The sequence below is a fragment of the Pan paniscus genome, chromosome 2, assembly GCF_029289425.2.
Source record: "Pan paniscus chromosome 2, NHGRI_mPanPan1-v2.0_pri, whole genome shotgun sequence".
Taxonomy (NCBI): domain Eukaryota; kingdom Metazoa; phylum Chordata; class Mammalia; order Primates; family Hominidae; genus Pan; species Pan paniscus.
In genome coordinates this window covers 188472105-188492918 of record NC_085926.1, presented here as the reverse complement: position 1 = coordinate 188492918, position 20814 = coordinate 188472105, and the positions used below count along the sequence as shown (strand labels likewise).

Below are 20814 nucleotides of genomic sequence, written 5' to 3'. Positions count from 1 at the left end.
ATACTCTATCTACCCTCCCATTGCAACGTCCTTAAGTCTTTTCCCTCCAGTTTTCCACATCTGTATGTCACGAAGAAAGATAAAGGGAACATGGATTCAACAATCCTTCTGTCAGCATAGTTTGACAGGTAGACAAATATATTTATGTTATTAATAAGGGTTTACCCTGACAGCAGGAAGAGTATTCATATGACTATATAAAGCCATACCTAATTCTAGGAAATTCAGCCTCTTACCATGTTCTCTGTGTTTCACAAAGCAAGTCATATTTTCAAACTTATCTTGATTTTTTTTGGCATTGTTCTCCATCTATGTTGATCACTATTATCTTTTTTAGAGTAAAATCAAATTTCTATGTCAACATGCATAACATACAAGATCAATTGTATCTTTATTATTGTTTGTTGCTATAAATTTATTCATACCAGGAAAAATGTCATATTTAAAATTCTCAAAATAGTTTTGGCACAGGTCAAATCTCATTTTGTTAAGTCCCTGAACTCTTTTAATTGATTTATTTTTTTTCATCCGCCTCTTCCCCAGCCACCCTGGCCCCCTCGCTCCAGAATGCTTTGCTGCCTGCCCTGATGCCACAGCCACTTTTACTCCTACTCATGTTAATTCTAGATAAACATTTAATGTTACAGCCTTTCTAGCCAATTGTGCTCTGCAGAAACCATGCAGCTTTTCTGCATGAAGACTTAGCATCCCTACCCCAAAGAGGACTCCATACAATTTTTCTGATGCTTATTGGCAAGAGGAACCAAATAGAAATAATAAGAAGGATGCACAAAATGCACCCTAAGATTGCCTATAATGGTCAGTGTTTTAAGGTCTATAAAGCTTTATGCCTCCGGTGCTCACCCAAACACTGGATGGCAAAGAGGTCCACATCTATGTTCCACATCCAGGTTAAACTTATTGGCAAACTGATGGTGCTTGTGCACAACCCAGTTCAAGTCGCCAGCTGCAAAAATGCACAGCGAGCACTTGAGGACCCCGCTGCAGTGTGGGTAGGGAGCACCCTCGGAAACATCACCCTCAAGTTACTGCCACCTGACCCGCCTGGCAACTGCGTGCATGTCCGACAAGTTGTACTTATGGCTTAAGGAAAGTGAGCTGAAGACTTCAGGGACCCTTTAGATAGGGCCCAGAGATACGCATCAGGGCTGTATGTGTCTTGCACCCACTCCATAAACTTTTTAATTTTTTTCATTCTCTGATACATATCCTACATACTCCCCACTGACCACAAAACAGGCACTGCCTGAAACAAGAGGTGTGTCAAGTGGAGGATGCATTTTGACAGTTCCTGTGTTTGTCAGCTTTCCATGAACAACTACATACCTCTTTTTCCACCTCTTTTTTTTATTGAATGGCATCCTCTCCGTTGCTTTCACCCATTAACAACTGACTATTATCTTTAGCACATTTTAAACAGATGCTCTTTTATACCTCTGTGAAAGCTGTCAGAGTCAAAATGGAGTCACTCGTGTCACACTCCAAAGAAAAACAGTTGGGAGGTCATATAAAAAGGGCCCTCACACACACATGCCTGTTATACAAACTAGTACAAAGACTCTGAGCACCACTATCTTGCACAAAGGCCAGCGCGATTCTTCAACAAATAATATTTCCGTGAGGAGGTCTGACCACCAAATGCCAGTCAAGCCTGGACAGATGTTACCCTGTTATTGGTTCTTATAACCAAGGATAATTATTTCAAAACAACTTTATGTAATCTTCCTCACTTTGCCTTTCAAAACTGTTATGTTCCTATGCTTTCTGGGTATGGCTATGGTTCCCGCGTGGGATGCCATAGCACTCATATTCCTGGATTGCTATCTGCAATTCATTCCTGAATAAATCCTTTTCTTTTTGGAGAGCTATTGTCTTTGTTGTTATTTAGGTTAACACCTCTCATTGGGTTTGGACTGGATTTATTGCTAAGTGATACAACATAGAAAATGTTACAATTTTCTATAGTTTCCTGTTCACTTAACTGTGGGAGGCTTTGAGTCAAAAGAGCAACATGTTATCCCGTATTTGGTCAGTTATCAATGATTTTTGTCTATAATGAAAAATTATGGAAACTAAAAGAAGAACCGAAGAGCCACAGTAAGCATTCAATAGTGTTCTGCATCAATGTCTACTAGTTTTATCAGTTGTTAGCTATTATATTCACAGTCTTGCCTTCAAGATCCACCACTGACCTTTCATAATGGAGCAGGAGCTTGAAGGATGTCTAAATCTTGTGCCCATGTTGCAACCTTGGCAAACCAAAGCCGTGTGCAAGCTAAAGTTTGCATCAAACAGAAATCACTAATCAGCAGAGGAAGATGGCTAGCAGAGGGAGAAGGGAGCAGATAGCGAGAGTGAAGCAAAAAATTCTTGAGTTGCCCACGGGATCAGGGAAGTAACTGATCTCCAGAGCTGCCTTGGTTTCTGACATTTCAGTTTCAATTCATGTGTTTCTCTACAACAGTCGTCTACTTTCTTGCATTAACTTAAATGACATTTTATTCCTTGTAATTAAGAGAATCCAAGTGAAATTCAGAGACACAGCTGTAATTACCTGGTTCTTTCTCATAGACCACATGATCGTTAGGTGAATGGATCACAGGGGGCACTGCATTTTTTGGAGAGCCTGTGTTAGAGGAAATAAAAAAGGGAGATGATGTTAAATCACGCAGCCTTATTAAAAATTCTGCTCTTCTCTGAACCTTGCCTAACTAACTTCCTGGCATAGTTTGTCAGTTGTTTTAGAGAAGGCCTATAGTCCAAGATATACTCAATTACTGCACTTCAGTCATTTAAAACAAGCAAAGCATAAAATAAAGGAAATACAGGTTTGATGACTGCTCCCAGTTCCTGACATGGGCTCCTAAATCCCCTTTGATTTCCTGTGTGACAGGGGTAACAGGAGCATCTTTTGTTTTAATATTGCTCTAGTCCCAAATTCCCAACACAACAGCTTCTAAGACCTTTGGAATCTCTGGAGTAACGAGTGGATTTTATATGCTAATGAAATGATTAGTGGCTAGGGTTCCTATATAGCTTCTGGATGAGCGCTAGTAGCCAGAAAGACCATAGATGATTAACACAATCTCCAGCCTCTCACCCATCCCTGGAAGTTTGGGAGTGTGGCTGAAATTTCCAGTCCTTTTACTCAATAATGCCTGTGTGACGGAACCTCCATAAAAACCCTAAACAATGAGGTTCGGAGAGCTTCTAGGTTGGTAAGGACATCCACAAGCTGAGAGGGTGGAGCTCTGAACTCAGGACCCTTCCAGAACTTCCCCTATGTATCTCTTCAGCTGGATGTTCATTTGAATCCTTTATAATATTTTCTATAATAACCAAGTAAGGGTAAGTAAAAGGTTTTCCTGAGTTTTGTGAGCAGTAATACCAAATCACAGAACCTGAGGAAGAAGTAGTAGGAATCTTAAGTTTGTAGCCAACTCAGGCAGAGTTGTGGGTAACACGGGAACCTATTGCTTGTGATTGGAATCTAAAGTAGGGGGTGGGGCAGTCTTTTAGGAAGGAGTCCTTCACCTGTGGGGTCAGTGCTAACTCTGGATAACTGGTGTCAAATTGAATTAAACTGTAGGACATGCAGTTAATGTCCTCAGAAAAGGTGAGAATTACTTTGTATAGAAAAGCCACACATTTAGTGACAAAAGTGTTTTGAGCATAGAAAAAAGTAGTTTTTGCTTTACAAAGAAAAAAATAAAACATACTAAATACCCTCCATGCTTAAGGTCGGATTGCTTAGCAAAGCTTTCCAAAGCTTACATGAGATAGATGTCTTATGTTGCATAATACCTAATTGCTTTCATGCCTTAGTCAGTTGTTTCTTCTCTCTGTATTTCTTCACAACATTACCGAAAGTGTCTAGTATGGAAGCTGGTTAAATAAGTATTATATTAATGAGTAAATCAATGGAAAATTCACAATCATGATGTTAAGGCCGGCACATTAGTCTACCTGATGACTAGTTACCAGTTGAATGTTTGTTTATGAGATTGCTGCTCTTTATAATATTCAATACTCCTAATTTTTAAAAAATAATACATTGAATAGAGTTTTTAGTATTGTCTTCAAAAGTATGAGCTCCAAAGATTTAATAACCAAGTTCTAATCCTGATTTGGCCATATATTAACCATATAAATATGCGAAAGCAAAGTTACTTGGTTTTTCCTAATCTTTGAAAAGCTAATTTTTCATAACTCTAAAATGAGGGTAATTAAAACTCATATCACAGTTTCACCATGAGAAATAAACTAAGGAATATATATTAAGGATATGCTACTGGCATATAATAAATACTCAATACTTTGCAGCTTTGAAACAACAAACTTGTGTTGCTTGAAATTTGACAAAGAAGTCCCCAGTGCCCAGATCTGTCTGTGAATTTTTAAATCTGTTAATCAGAGTGACCAAGTATGCTTATTCCCAACTTCCCCAAAATGCATACTTTTAAGCACATATATTAGAAACAACTGCTAAGATGAATATAAGGTTACATTATTCATTTGACTTCTAAAATTTAGTCTGTTTTTTTCTTATGAATTAATCCCCAACTCAGCATTATTTAGAAAGTAAGCAGAAAAAGAACAGAAGTGATTACAACATTGTTTGAATACTATTTGCACTATATGAAAGGCTGTTTGTTGCTAACGTATACTAAATCATGCCAGACCAGTAGAAAAAGCCCTGAGCAGAGACCTGGGATTTAGAATTACTTCTTCAAGTAACTCACTGAGTGTCTCTAAACAGGTTACTTCCTGTCAGTGAGCCTAATGTTTCCATCTATTAAAAGATGGGGTATGACAAAACAATACCCAGAGATGCTATCTTTTTTAATACACTGGACACAGTGGTATTTAGGGGTAATCCCCAAAAGCCATATATCCTGACACTACTTCTCTATTTCTGGGTTTGCTAGGAGTTTGTCAACTCTGTCTAAGAATTGCCTTTCCCACTTTCCTAGTTTCTCACCCCCTATTCTCTTAGTGCAAAATAATGGTTGAACATTATTGCCAGCAAATACCTTCAGCAATAGGTACAGCAGTTTCAGTATGTAGAAAAATAGAGTTTACTTAATCCAAGTAAAACATTCTTTTGACAAAAGTGTTGCACTGAGTCTCTATTGCTTGCCTGAAACTGCATTAATACAATATGAATTTTTAAAAAATATTCTCAATCAATTGCAGTTCCAGAGTACAGATAAAGACATGGACCTTGTTCAAAGTCATGTTTCTAATAAGTGGCAGTGACAGAATTTGAACACAGATCTGTCTGGTGCTCCTTTCCCTCCCCAAACTACCTTTACTTCATTCATTTATTCACATATTCATTCAGTTGACCAACAGTTATTGAATGCTTACGATGTGCATGGAATTGTTGAAGGCTCTAGAGACAGTACTGTAAACAAAAAACATGAATCTCTTTTCTTATACAATTTACATACTAGTGTGTAATAAACTATTAAAAACCATAACAAGATGATCACATGCTTGTTGTGTGTACTGGACACTAATCATGCTTACCTACTACCTTTACAGTCAGAGTCCTGGTGAGATGAAACGTACGCCCATTTTCTGGATATGTAACAACACATGTGTAATTTCCATTATTCGAAATTAAGGCAATGAGGAAACTCAAGTTCATACCTTCGGGTATTACATTATTAAAATTCTGTATTTTATAACAGCCCTAGAAAAAGTAAAAAAAAAAAAAGTTTACTTTTTAGATACATGCATAGAAAACATACAAACACACGCACGCTCACATCTAATTTTGCACAGAACACCGAAATATTCATGCTGCAGTTTTTATGAAACTATTTTGGTCAAGTATTTGACAAGATTTCTGTGAAGAATAAATGAAACACCTGTCATTATCTTTTCTGATCATGAGAAATTAAAATTCTAAACTAAAGTGTGACTTCAAAAACACAGGCTTCCTGTCTCAGGATCAAATTCTGGGCATCCTATGTTGATAGTAAAGCAAAGTTACAGTTTTGAAATAATGACTAAGGAAACTTGAGCAACTGCAAGACCTGCTATTTAGAAAGCAATTCTTTTTCTTTTTATAATATTTCTTCACTGATTATATTAATTTGGGACTCCAGTCACTCCGTCTGATAATCTAGGCCCCAATTTAGATGTCTGATTGGCATTTTTAATCACCCTGTTGTTTCCCTGTATCAGATATTTCCAAACTGTTTTGTATTTTTCTTTTATTACTTTTTTTTTTTTTTTTTTTGAGATAGGGTCTCATCAGTCTGTGACCCAGGCTGGAGTGCAGTGGTGTGATCTGAGCTCACTGCAACCTCGGTCTTCTGGGTTCAAGCAATTCTCCTGCCTCAGTCTCCTGAGAAGCTGGGACTACAGGTGCGCGCCACCATGCCTGGCTAATTTTTGTAATTTTGGTACAGATGGGGTTACACCATCCTGTCCAGGCTGGTCTTGAACTCCTGACCTCGTGATCCGCCTGCCTGGGCCTCCCAAAGTGCTAGGATTACAGGCATGAGCCACCAACTTTATCCCATTTTTATAACTGAGTATCACAGATTTCAGAAACTAAAAATAAAATATCTTCATGGGCCTGATCAAGATCTAGGAATGTATTTCTGCTCCTAATTCACATTTGCATATAACTGTTGACATTTAAAATTGAGAAATTGAACTATCTCAGTCAACAACTATCTCATTCAACATATCTAGAATCCCGTTTCAAATTCTCAGTCTCACTATTTGGCTAAATTATTACTTTTTGCCGTTTTTGAGAAAAAAAAATCAACACACTATCTGTGACAAAAATATATGTTGAACATTTACTTTTAGAAAAGCTTTTGTTTTTCTTTTAAATATCAATAAGTCACCTATGACAAAAAGATTAGGTTATCTCTAAGGCTTTTTACATCTTTAAATTTCTGGGAGTCTACTGCTAGCTTGTAACTTCAATTTTTTTAATTCACATATTTCATCTTTAATGTTTGTATGATTAAGGTTTTCTTCAATTCCTGGAGCATGTATTTTGAAATATGACAGTTACACTGAGGCACATTTTGTAATGCTTTGTCACAGGAAATGTGTATTTTAAGAACAGCATTGAACTTCCATTTCATGGAAAAGATCATCAAGAGGAAGCTACTATAAGCTTGGGTAACGTATTTTTTTCAACGCAGCTTCTCCTGTAAGATAAGCAATACTTGTAGACACTTGTCAGGTCAGCAAATGATTTCAATATCCTTAGGTTATCACAAAGGATAAGGTCTCAAAGGCCCGTATTCTTACAAGTTTATGTCAGATTTGGTTTGAATTGAGTTTACAGTATCAATAGAACTATTTGATTTTTGTGGTACTTTTCATTTAAACAGTTCAAAGGTATTTCCCCCTCATTTGTTAGCTTAGCTATTCTGAAATTCCTGTGAAGTAGACAGATCAGACTAAATATGCTGTAATTTTATAGATGGAAAAAATGAGACAGAGATATTCTAGATAACACAGTAGAGAGCTGAAATTCAGTTTTCCAGAAAGCCGAATAACGGTCTTTCATTAGCTTCTTAACTAAGAATGAACACCTCTCCTCAGCAGTGAGTTGAGGCTATAAAAAATTATACTGAGACATGCACTTAACATATACTCTGTCTCGTCTGATCCTTATTCCAAACATGTAAAGTTTGTAATGCTTTTACCTCCGTTTTATAGATGAATGAACAAGGCCTAGAAACGTTAAGTAACTGTCAATGTCATACCACCAGACAGTGTTAAAGCTGGAATTTGAATTCAGATCTACTTGTTTCAAAGTCCTTGCTTTTAATTTCACCTGATAGTGTCTCTTCATTCCATATAGCAGCCCTGAACCTGTGCCATCCCTGGAGCCAGCCTGAGTGAAAAGCGTGATGTGGCTCTATCACTTAAAACAGGCTAATTCCTGCAATCAGTGGTAAACTGAGGAAGCACACTTTTGAGGATGAGAAGTCAATTATTTTTACTGAACTTGTCAACAGTATTTCCTTAAGAATGTGATGAAAGAAACTTTTTATAGCTGTTTCAAAGCTATTAGGCCAAAAACATTTTAGAAATAAAGGGAATATTTTACATTCTAATACGTGTGTGAGGGTAATTCAGGGCATTGTTACACTGCAAATGTCTATGAACATTAACCTGCTGTGTGTCTGGTTAGCTCTCTCTTTCTTATCAGCGACTGTGTCTCTAGACACTTCACAACACATGTACCTGAGACACATAGGATAATTTTAAACATAATAAACTGTTGATAAAAATAAAACCTGAAAATGTTATAATGATTTCAAAACCATTTATTTGGAATCCAGAAGAAAACAAACATAAAAAAAGATTTAGATTCTCCAAGAATAGGAAACTTGCTTTAAAATATAAGAAATGAGTGAACAGTAAGTGAATTTCCAAAATAAAGCAAACACTTGTCTGACTAGAAGACAAACAATCCTAGTTGACCCATTAGTTCCTCATTCTGAATTCAAAAGAGAGAAGTTAAATAGAAGAGCGATTTTTCAACCATGCTATGGTTGCTGTGGCAACCGACCACAACACATAGGTAAAGAACAACACAAGAAATGACTTTGGGATCTTTCAACTGAAACGAATGATGTGGGGAGGGGAAGGGTGCAGTGGAGGAATGTCATGATGAAGTAAGAACAAGTGTTTCCATTCGAGAAACCAACAATGTGTAAAGAACTGTGTGAAGGCACCAAAATGGAAATGATACAATTCTAACTTATAGTTATTCATGGTCTAATGGAGGATTGCAACAAACACAATAAAAGGCATTTAGGGGCAAGGGAGTATGAAATAAAAACAAAACAACTTAGAAAAACTTAATGAAGAAATATTTGGGCTGGTTCTTAAATGATAAGAATATTAACATCTGTTGAGGAAGAAGGTAGACATGGGAAGTAGACACTTCAGGCACAGGAAAAAGCGTGAAGAACTCACCTGTATTGTCTTAATTTTTTTCCCTGACTGTTAGTACTTAAACTACATTATTATAATGCTCTGTTTTCATGCAGAGTTCCTCCTTTGGAAAATTAACTTGTATGAGGGACAGTGGGGTTTTTAAGTTCCATATCTGCGTGGTCGGAAACTTGCTCAATACTTGGTGCTTGGTAAATGCTCGACACATTAGTGTTGCCTGATCAAAGGTATGAATGAGAGAAGGCAAGACCCAAAAGGCATGGAGCTGAGGGCTCATCGAGTGTATAAGTGCTGATGAGTATTTGGAATATAAGACATTGGATGGTGGGTTGTAGGATGGAAAGGGAAAGTAGATGTAAAGATACAAATAGTTTAATTGGGATACAAGGTTTGAACTGTTAGTAGTATCTACTGAAGTTTTTGCATTCAAGATAAAGTTGGTATAAAACACATATTTTGCTATGAAGTCTTAGAAGAGTTAGATAAATTAGTCACTTCCAATTAACAAAATTAAGTCATGCAATGGTTACACAACAAATATTTACAAAGTCCCTCCTACGGGCCAGGCACTGGGTTAGGAGCTGGGTATACAATTGCCAGAAAAAAAAAACACACAAATAGCGCTTATTCTCTGGAATTTTACAGGGCAGGCTAATTCATTCAATTATTTAATCAATTTCTAAGTACAATATAGTTGGCTCAGTTTTATGCTGTGTGCTTGGTATTGAAGGGAAAGAGAAAGAGACAGGAAAAGAGTGGTCACTACTTACTAAAGAAAAAAGAGAAAATCTCTAGAATAATAAAGACAAGATATGAATGAAGTGCTATCGAAGTACAGAGTAGGTGATTTATATGGCCTGAAGTGGCTTCAAGACTTCATAGCTATTTGAATTTGGCTTTGTGTTTAAGTCATGAATCTTGAGTACTCAGAGGCCCTAAACCTTACGTCAAATGTTATCTGTATATGCATATATGTACACATATAGAATTATATGTGTATAGCTCTGAAAGAAAATATGATACATACTCTCTCACACTAAAGGTTGAAAATCCAATCACTATATAGGAAGTGTAGGTAAAGAAAAGAGATAAAGAACCAATCTATGTTGTCAAATCAAATAGGAGCAGGCATTTAAAAAATAAGGCCTACTACACAGACCTTGAACTAATTTCTCAACAATATCTCTATGCCAACAAGAAGGCCAAGCCTGGCACATTTTCAGAAATGTTCTTTCCTGATAGCACTTAGTCTGGAAGAGCAAATATTTTCCTATTTTCTAAGAGATAGTTATAAAAAATGCTTGACCAATTCTGATTAATTTCACAATAAAAATGAAAAGTGGAGGTAATATATCAATTTTAATAATCACTATGGGTACAAGGAAAACTAGCTTTGTGGAAAGTTACAACCACAAAGATAATAGAAAAGTCATTATCTATTCTGATAAATAGCAGGTGAGAGTATTTCAGCAGCTGTCATAAATGTAATCTACAAAACACCCAATAAAATGGTTCCTTTGATCCTCGGTGAGAAAATTGTCTATGCTTTTATAAGCATCTCTAAAAGATAAAGTTTTAAATATCAAACTATAAGGAAGAGAATTAACACAGTAATATGAAAGTTAGGATGGCCTGCCAAAGACTCTAAATTAATCTCATCAGTAACAAAAGCAACAACAAAAGGACTGCATTACCTGTGTCTTTACTTCTATATGTTTGGAGGTTCCTATGTGAATAAACAGGCAGTCTCCCATTTATACACATGGTATATTTCAGAATTTGTTTTATAAGCCAGCTATTTGAAATTCTGTAAATCACTTACAAACTATGGTTTGCTTTCCAGGCTAGTTATAAAACCTGGCTTATTCAACAAATATTTGCTGAACATCAGTTTAACTCACAGGAGTTAAACTAGAATACCTAATGTTGAATCAGAGAATTGTGAATTCATGGCAGAATTTTTTTCTGCCATGCAGGAAAAAAAAGAGGAGAAAGAGAAGGCATGTGGAGGAGGACAATCCAATCCTATCCCATTTCTTCAGTAGTTCTGAAATGTAAACATTTGGTTCTCTGTTTCCTGTAATCTCAGTTTGTCTGAGACGCCTCTGATTTCTCAGGGCCCTCTATCCACAGGTTCGCCTACGTCCCACAGTCCAGTCCACACCCCAGTATGTGTTCAAAAATCACCCTGCCCTTCCAAAATGTCCTAAGCTCCAAAAGTAAAGGCTGGACCACCCTCCTTACATCAGTTCTAGAGAGTACAGTTTTTGTAATCACACAGAACTGGCCTGAAATCCCAGACTCTCCCATTAGTAGCTGCATTGTTTTGAGTAAATTATATATGAAAATGTAAAAGTGTGGTTTCCTGACACATTACATTACATAGGGTAGAATCTTAGCTCCTAGTTCTGTGGCCTTGAAATATTTCTCAACCACGCTATACCTTGGTTCCTCAACGATAACATGGGGAAAACATGACAGCCTATTTCATAAGGATGTTGACAGAATTAAGTAAAATCAAGCATTTGGAACAATACGTGGGTTCAGTAAATGTTAGCTGTTATTGTTTATCTCTCTGAATCGCCATTTCCTAATCTGTCAAAATATGGTATCTCCCTTGCAGAGCTGGTGTTACATATGAACACAAAGCACACAGCACGCTGCCGTGTGATTACTGAAATGTAAGAAATATTAGTTTCCTCTTTGTTTCTTAAGATTAGCAGCTTTCATCTTTCAGATAACAGGAAAGCAAATTTCCTGAAACTTATTATTATGGATCTATCTTTTAATCCTCACAGACTTACTTGCATTACTAAAAGAGAACATCTTTACCATGTCTCTTTTAGTAATGCAAATAAGTCTGTGAGGATTAAAAGATAGATCCATAGAGGTAGGAACCAACAGATGTAGGAACCTCTGTTGATAACAACTGAAAAAGAATTGCTGAAGAAGGACCAAGACATCCGGGTAGATGCTTGGGGATGATTGTAAAAGGCAGAAAATAGAAGGCAAGTTAGCACTGCTGTACAGAGACAGGAGGATGCAGTGACCAAGAACCTTTGTTTTGTTTCCAAGATGGCAGAAGTCTTAGGATTAAATGTGTCAGTTGATTACCCAAAGGTAGAGGAACAGGAAGCAATATATCAGAAATTATTAGCAATCTTCTTAATCAAATAAGAGAAAACATGACTGGTTGTTGTCTTTTTTTTTTTGAAATGGAGTCTCCCTCCATTGCCCAGGCTGGAGTGCAGTGGCACGACCTCAGCTCACTGCAACCTCCACCTTGTAGGTTCAAGCTATTCTCCTGCCTCAGCCTCCCGAGTAGCTGGGACTACAGGTGTGCGCCACCATGCCCGGCTAGTTTTTGTATTTTTAGTAGAGATGGGGGTTTCACCATATTGGCCATGTTGTTTGCCTTTTTTAGTCACCTGTGCCTGGTTGGATATTGGCCATGGTAATTGTTTTACAGCTGTGACTTTTTCTGTCTCCTTCTCAGAATTTATGTCTCCATTTACCCATGAATAGTATCTCCAGAGTATGGCATTAGCTCAGTTCTCTTCTCACTTTATTTAGTCTTCTTAAGTGCTTCAACTATCACATGAATGCACCCAATTCTCTGTCTTTAGCTCTGATTTTTCTCCTAAGCTCCAGACTCATAATCATGTAACCACTGCCTGCTAGTCACTGCCACCCGCCAGCTAGAAGTCTCACAGACATCAGCAACTAACTTAATATGGCATTACCTAACCCATTACTTACTCCCTAAACCTGCTTCTCCTCTGTTACTTCATACCTTGGTTAATAGCACCATGTCATCCTTTCATGAAAACCAGAAATCTGGAAATCACCGGAGATGCAGAGTAAGACATTACATAGCTTTGCCCTCAAGAAATATGCTGTCTTCTAGGATACATATCTCTCTCTCCTTAAAACCAACAGTATTTTCTCCTTGTCACTCTTATGAAACTTAGAAGTTTACATTTTGATAAGAGTAGAAATTCTTTGTATTTACAAAGTTATTTGTATTAAATTATGAGGTCATTTGGGACTACACAGCTCTGGGCATATATTTTATTCACTATGGTGTTCCCTCAACCCCCTGGCATATTGCACTGATCACAGTTAATCTTCAGCTAGTATACAGATATTCCTCAACTTATGATGAAAGTTACATACCAATAAACCTATCATAAGTCAAAAATATGGTTAAGTCAAAAATGCATTTAATTCTCACAACACAGCAGACGGTCCCCAACTTATGACGGTTTTATTTATGATTTTTCCACTTTATGATAATGTGAAAGTGATAAAAATTCAGTAGAAACCATAGCCCCATCATAAATCATAAGAAGCTACTTGACATACCATGAGGTTTTATCCCAATAAACCCACGATCAAGTTGAAAAATCTTAAGTCAAACCATAGTAAATCGAGGACTATCTGTAGTCATGAATGAATGACTAAAAAAATAAAGAAGTGAAAAATAATATTGAAACAGGTATAAATAAACAGGAATACCTGAGAGAAATATGATTTCCAGCTGGAGGGAACAAGGAACAATTAATAAAGGTGGTACAATTTGGTCTGTTCTAAAGGGAGGACATTCTAGGCAGAGGAAATGCATGAGGAAAAAAGGAGACGAGAAAACGGCAGGATGTGTATGGGAATAAAACTAAAAAATCAAATAAGGTTCGAGATTAAAACCTAGATTGCAGGGTAAATAAACTTTTTTTTTTTAACTGGAAGGTATATTACACTTATTGATGTAAAACTGTTAATATTATTTTTAACCATCTTTTAGGTTTTTTACTATGAAAAATTATAATCAGAGAGAGGACAACGAGCTCCTGTATCTTTACTAGCCTCAACAAGTATTAATTGAGACTATGTCTTATCTCATGCACAGCTACTCACTGCCCCCCAAGATTATTTTGAGGCAAATCACAGACATCATATAATTTTATTTTAAACAATATTTGAGTATCTCCAAGAAAGAAAACTCCTTCTGCAAGCATAACTACAGTACCATTATCAAGTTTAAAAAGTAATAATTTATTAGTAACATTAGTGTTGTATGTTCCAAATTTCCTGATCTTTTCATAATTTGCTTTATAGTTTTTTTCAAATGAAAAAGATCCAACTAAAGTTGATTCATTGCAATTGGTGGTTAAATCTCTTAAATCAGTCTCTGCATCTCTTTCTCTTCCTCACTCCTTTTCTACCTTTCTTCTCTCTCTCCCTCCATCCCTCTTAGTCATTTTATTGTAAAATAAAGCACATACAAAAAAACCATGCAAAACACATCTAAGAGTTAATGAGTTATTATAAAGCAAAGGCCTTTGTAACCATCAGTCAGGTCCAGGAACTTTGCCAGTCCCTCCTGAAGGCCTTCTTCACGGCCCACGTCAATCACACCTCCTTTACTACCCTCCAAAGTAGGCACTATCTATACTTTTATAGTAAAATCACTTCCTTGTTTTTATTTATATACTTTTCACCTATATATGCATGCTTAGATGCTACAGTGCTATCTACTTTTTAAATGTCTTATATGTTTCTTTTAATCTATACAGTCCCTCTTCATGACATTCCTTTTCTTACAATTTATCTTTTGAAAAACCCAGCACATCTGGCCCATAGAGTTTCACATAGTCTGGATTTTATGGATGACATATTTATGCTGTAGTTCAATGTATTTCTATGTTATTTATATATCTCCTGCAAAATGACAGTGGGATCCAAAGGCTTAATCCGACTCAGGTTTAATTAAGTTGGTAATATGAATCAATATGTAATATTTTCTTCTTTTATCAGAAGAAACATGTCTGATGGTTTTTCCTCTTGTGATGTTAGCAGTCATTGATGCTTAGATGCCTAGATTTATTAATCTATTGAGAGTTGCAAGGTGATGATAATTCTAATTGGATCATTAAATTATCATTTACTATTAGAAACACTTTACAAAACACACCTCTCTACAACACTTCATTACCCCATGTTACATGTCTTCTAGGAAAACCAGAATGAATACTTGATTATTCTCCTTTACCAGTTTTCAAGATAATAAACTGATTTCCTATCATCATCCAAATGTAACCCATTAAATTTTGTGAAATGTCATTATAAACTTATAAATTTAAACTGACTTCATAGGATTTAAACCATTGCAATTAGGTTCAAATTATTTCGGTTCAAATTGTTCATCTTTGGCCAACAGAAGACTCTTCAAGTTGACTCCCAAATTGTACCATTAACAACTTAAGCAGAGACAGAATTTAAAATTTTCAGCTTTTGAAATTTACAACAAATTGTGTTTGTGGAATTTTTTATTTCTCTCGGGAGTTCTGCCAAATTTTGCTGCATGTTTTTGAAGCATTGTTATTAAGCACACAAGCTTTTGTTATTTTTATGTTTCGCTGATAAAGTGATCCTTTTATTATTATGAAAGGTCATCGTTATCTCTGGTAATCCTCACTGTCTACTTTATCTGATATTCTTACAGCCATTCTAATTTTCTTATTGTATTTGTCATTTTTTTAATTTTAATTTTTTCTCCCTTTCACCTTCTATTAATCTTAAGGTATTATCTATTGTGTTTTTTATTCTGTGATCTTCCTCTTAGATTATCTTCATTTCTAAAATGATTTATTTTCTTCTAAGTTTGTATGGAGTTACATAGTATATATAATTTTTGGATATTTCTAATTCTTATGATTCTTTCACAGCTTGTATCATTTTAAAATGTCATTTAGCTCACTTAGGAAATAGTAGTTTTTTCTGAATTTTAAAATAGAAAAGGATTTTCTAACTGCACCAAGATATCTTTTGAAAACAATGGTGTCTTGGTCTTAAGATGTCCTGGCTTTGTTCTCCTGATCCATTTTTCACCAGTCCTTCTCTTTCCTTCCTATATATTGTCCTCATCCAGCTTACTTTTGATTCTACTCACAGTAGCTTCTCCTCAACGTGGCTGGTCATATTTCAGAGTTGTGAGGAACTACAACTTTTCCCACCCCTTCAGAGCTTCTTCTTATAGGTCTCTTGCACTACCCCTTATTAGAGAGCAAAACCTCTCCCAATTTCAGCTCCTGTTCTCACATTGGCTCATCACACTTTCCAGTGAGTACCTGTTGGCTCTTTTGGTGTTCTCCTGTTGTCAAGTCTGACAGACACCACGTTACTTCCATCTGCTTCCTTCCCCACAAACACTGATCCCATATGGGCTTAGGCTGTTGGTGGCTTGTCTCAGTTAACTTTATCAAAGGTGATTCTTATGGATAACTTGTCACTGAGTTATGGTACAGATTCTGGCCGTGGGGTTTTGGCTTTGGTGTATGTGGAGACTTGAAGCGATACAAAAGCTATGTTGCTGCTACAAGCGCTACCTTCCAACACTTTTATATTTTGACGAAACATTTTCCAAATCCCTCGGATGTGGAAAAGACCATAGACGGACAGTGCTCACAAATGAGGGCAAAGAAAAAAACACACATAAATAATAAAATGCAGTACTGATTAATCAAGGAATTGAAATTCACCACAAGAATTAACAGCTTATGACTTCACTCAGCAGGAACTAGAAGTGGGCAGCATTTCTTAAAATGTATTTCACATGAAGTTAACAGAAATAAGGTAGTTTTGGTATTCTAGTTAGAATAATTTCAGAAATAGTGGCCTGAGACAAAGTACTGTGCACCACTTCCTTTAAAATGGTATAAAATGAGGACGTGCTGAAATACTTCCATAAAGCTATTACGGAATAGATCAGATAATCTGAAGAGAAACACCTTTGCTTATAAATATAACTCAGCAAATAAGCATTATCATTTTATAAGCCATTAGAGAGAATAAAATGTAGTCTAATTTTCCTTACCATATACCAAGTGATAGTCGGTTTGACACTGGAAGGAAAATATCCATCTACATTTGGACAAGTGATCCTCTGAATGCCATATTCTATATACAGTTTATGCACTGGGAGTTTCATGGGGGAATTGAAACAGCTGTCTTTTTGAACAACTTCCAAGGGAAATGCAACTTTGCTGCAATATGTAGTGTTCCTGAAAAAAGAAATATACAATGAATGGGTAGTATTTGCATTTGATTTCATAGAGCAACCACATTCAAATGAACTAAGTGAAGCCATGCTACATACGGAGACATCATTTATACATGTAAGTTCATGTAAGAGATAAAATGGTAGTGGAGGCATTTCCTACACGAATTGACATCATAGAATTAAAAAAGGCACAATTAATTAACTACTATTAATGTACTAAAGTATATTTTCAGATGCGATCCTAAGTGTGTGTTTGTCAGTGTATATAAATAGTCATGTGTCACACGATGACATTTCAGTTAATGATGGATTACATATGTGATGGTGGTTTCATAAAATTATAATAGAGCTCAAGAATTTCTATTGTTTATTGATGTAATCGTCATTGTAATGTCATAGGGCAACATATTATTCATGTTTTTGGTGATGCTGGTATAAACAAACCTATGCACTGTCAGACAAATTAAAGTGTATAGTAATGTCCTGGGCTTTCACATTCATTCACTGCTCACTCACCTACTCTCCCAGAACAACTTCCAGTCCTACAAGCTCTATTCATGATAAGTGTCCTACATAGGTGTACTGTTTTTATCATCTTTTATATTGTATGTTAACTGTGTCTTTTCTATATTTAGATAGATTAGGTACACAAATCCTTACCACTGTGTTATAATTGCCTATAGTATTCAGTACCACAACCTGCTATACAGGTTGGTAGCCTAGGAGTAACAGACTATACCATATAGCCTAGGTGTGTAGTAGGCTCTACCATCCAAGTTCATGTAACTATACTCTATGATGGTCATACAATGACAAAAATCAGCCAACAAATATTTCTCAGAACATATCCCCTGTTCTGCTGTTCAACATAGCAAAATATAACTGTGTATATATGTAACACCTAAAACATTCTCAATAATGCTCAGTGCTGGTAAGGCAGAGGCATGAATGGCATATTTATGCAGAGTCAATAATGGTATAAGCAACCTTTGGGAAAATCTATGCTTTCAGGATCATAAAACGCCTTTGTTTTTGCCCTAGCAATCCTATGTCTGGATATTTTGTCACATGATAGAACGATAGAAAAGGAGGAATAGAGACAGCAAATAGTCAAAATGGCCCATCCAGAGCCATATCAGCAAGGAAAACATTAAAATCAATAGAAGAAAATGTGACAAATGGAATATTATCAAGAAACCTGTGGTACAACCATTCCAAGTTGTTGTGAGAATGTATACAAACAATCAGGCATGAAGGAAAAAAACAAACACATAACAATTCCTTAGGATGACTGGGGAATTACATTGGTGCTATAATGTTCACACACGTTGTTCCGTCTGCCTGGAGGGCTTACTTCCCCCACCCCCTCCATTTCACATGCAGGCCTTCTCTGTTATCTTTTCCCACCTCATATCTAAATTTGATCTGTCATTTATTGAGCACCTTGGACATTTCCTTTCTTAAATTTGTTATAGCTCAAAATTAGATTGTTATGTTATAGATATGTACACTTATCCTCTGTAAAATATAAGTCCCACAATGCTATTCATGTTTTTTATTACATAAATTGCATCTAGTACAGTGTCTTAACTTTCAGTAACTGCTAAATAAATATTTGTTATTAAATAAATGGAATGGATGTAAAACTTGTGTCTAAATATAGGAAAACATGAAAAAGAACATACAATAATAAAAACAACTAATTTTTTAGGGTGATGGGATAAGGAGTCTATGTTCAGCCATTTCTGTGATTTTTGTCTAAATAACATTTGGGAGGCATCACATCACACCTATTTGGCTTATTTGGTACCAAAATGACTTATGAATAAATATAGTGGAAGGGGTGGGGTATGCATTCTCAAAGAGGGAGGGAGGGGTGTTAAAGATGACTTGTGACAATGCTCAGAAGGTGGCAAGGGGGAGTGGTAGGCATGACCCCTACCTACAAATAACAAAACATCTGCCACGTGCAAGACAGATTCTATAGGTGGAAGTTATAGAAGGTAAATTTAAGTTTAAGGATATATTTTCTGATTTTAAAAAATATGAAGAACAGTGGTTCGACCGACTTTTTTTAGCTCCCAAAGTTGAACAGTATTGGGGCAAGAATATAAATAAAACACTGAAAGACCAAACTAACTTTATGGCCTTAAAGACATTCAGGCCTATGGTTCTACATGTTTCAGTTTAAGGTCATTCTCAGATTAGACATTTCCTCAGTAAAACAGGAAACCTAGTAGTGCTCCTACCAGACAATTTCAATTCTAGATTTGCTTTAGGAACATGGAAGATAGAGAAGTAAACTGAAGAGGTGACAATCTGGAAGTTGATAAATAACATTAAAGGTATATGCAGGTCTTAATAGTCATGCAGCTCTACTCCTATAATGTAAAAGAAGATTAGAAAAGTTTGTGGAAGATCTACAGGCAAGTAGTAAGTAATTAAGGAAAAAGTAAAACTGATACTGAAGCACTAAGATACACAGAGGAGACCATAGTTAAACAGAAAGCTCCTGATGACTTCTTCCTGTTGGGAAATGTTAACAGATGAACAGTTATCAAAGAAAAAAAGGAGCTCATCAAGCATGTATGCCAACTCTCTTCCTATGTGGACGTAGATACCACAGCTCTCAGACATGGACAGGACTTGCCTAAGGTCACCAGCTAAGTAGTGGCAGAGTGTAAGTGATGGCCTGGTTTCTCTGTCTTCTCCTAATGCTCGTTCCACTATAATCTGCTTTAACTTCTACCAAGTTGTATTAGAACATAAATAATGACAACATGAGTATTTCAGGATCCTCAGAAACCCATATACCAGTCTAAAGTCCACTCCAATAAAATTCAAGTGTCCAATGAAAGCCTCAGAAGGACCTTCAGAGGCTACAGGGATCCCCCTTACCTGCAACCCCCAAGAACACAGTGATCCAAAGGCTTTTCTGTGATAGAAAAGAGATTTTTTTTCACATAATCATAACATAGCTTACATTTACCAAAGCATAGTCATAGTTTTCCATCAGGGAGTAGTTACTCTCCATGAGACAAAAAACATTTGTGGTTATTTATTGTTATGGACTGAGTTGTGTCACCCCACCCCAATTTATATGCTAAGGTCCTAATTCACAGTACATTAGAATGTGACTTTATTGGAAAACAGAACATTTAAAGACATAACTGAGCTCAAATGAGGTCATAAGGGGGGTCTTTAATCCCATATGACTAGCATCCTTATCAGAAGAAGAGATTAAGACACAAACACACAGAGGAAAGACCATGTAAAGACAAGGAGAGAAGATGGCCATATACAAGCCAAGGAGAGAGGCATCAAGAATGAAATCAACCCTGCCAACACCCTGATCTTGGACTTCCAGCCTCCAGAACTGTGAGAAGGTAATTTTGTTTGTTAAAGTCACCCACACTGTGGTATTTTGTCATTGCAGCCCTGGCAAAGCAAGACACCTGTTAAATAGCAGGAAGTCGTTAAAAGAAAAAAAAAATAACCCGGATGGGAGTTTAGAAAACAAAGCCAAGCCTGGCAGCTAAAAAGTGACTGTGAGTAAAAAGTAACCAAATAATTAACCCTGAAAAGGGCTATTCTGTGGAGAGGCCTCAGTTTTTAGAAGTTGTTTTTTTGTTTTGTTTTGTTTTGTTTTTTTCCCCAAAAACAACATTAATGCAGAAAAAAAAGAGGAGTACTGTAGAGTAAAATATAAAATCTACAAAACTTTCAAGGGAAAAAAAAGTGGATTGAAAAGAAATTTTAGAGTCATGGTAAATTGTTTGGATTATATC

General features: G+C 36.3%; 1 protein-coding gene across 9 annotated transcripts in view; it reads right to left on the bottom strand.

The window, feature by feature from the left end:
* The window catches only part of IL1RAP (interleukin 1 receptor accessory protein), a 147456-nt gene that overhangs the window by 36345 nt on the left and 90297 nt on the right, over nucleotides 1-20814 (bottom strand). For all 9 annotated transcript variants that reach the window (XR_010111709.1, XR_010111710.1, XM_008978661.4 and 6 more), the window contains 3 exons: nucleotides 16841-17027; nucleotides 5554-5719; nucleotides 2576-2647 (listed from right to left, as the gene is read on the bottom strand). Coding sequence is in view for 7 of the 9 variants with exons in the window: in XM_008978661.4 (XP_008976909.1) it covers nucleotides 2576-2647; nucleotides 5554-5719; nucleotides 16841-17027 (425 nt within the window). In the remaining 2 variants the exon portion in view is untranslated. The remainder of the gene's footprint in view (nucleotides 1-2575; nucleotides 2648-5553; nucleotides 5720-16840; nucleotides 17028-20814) is intronic.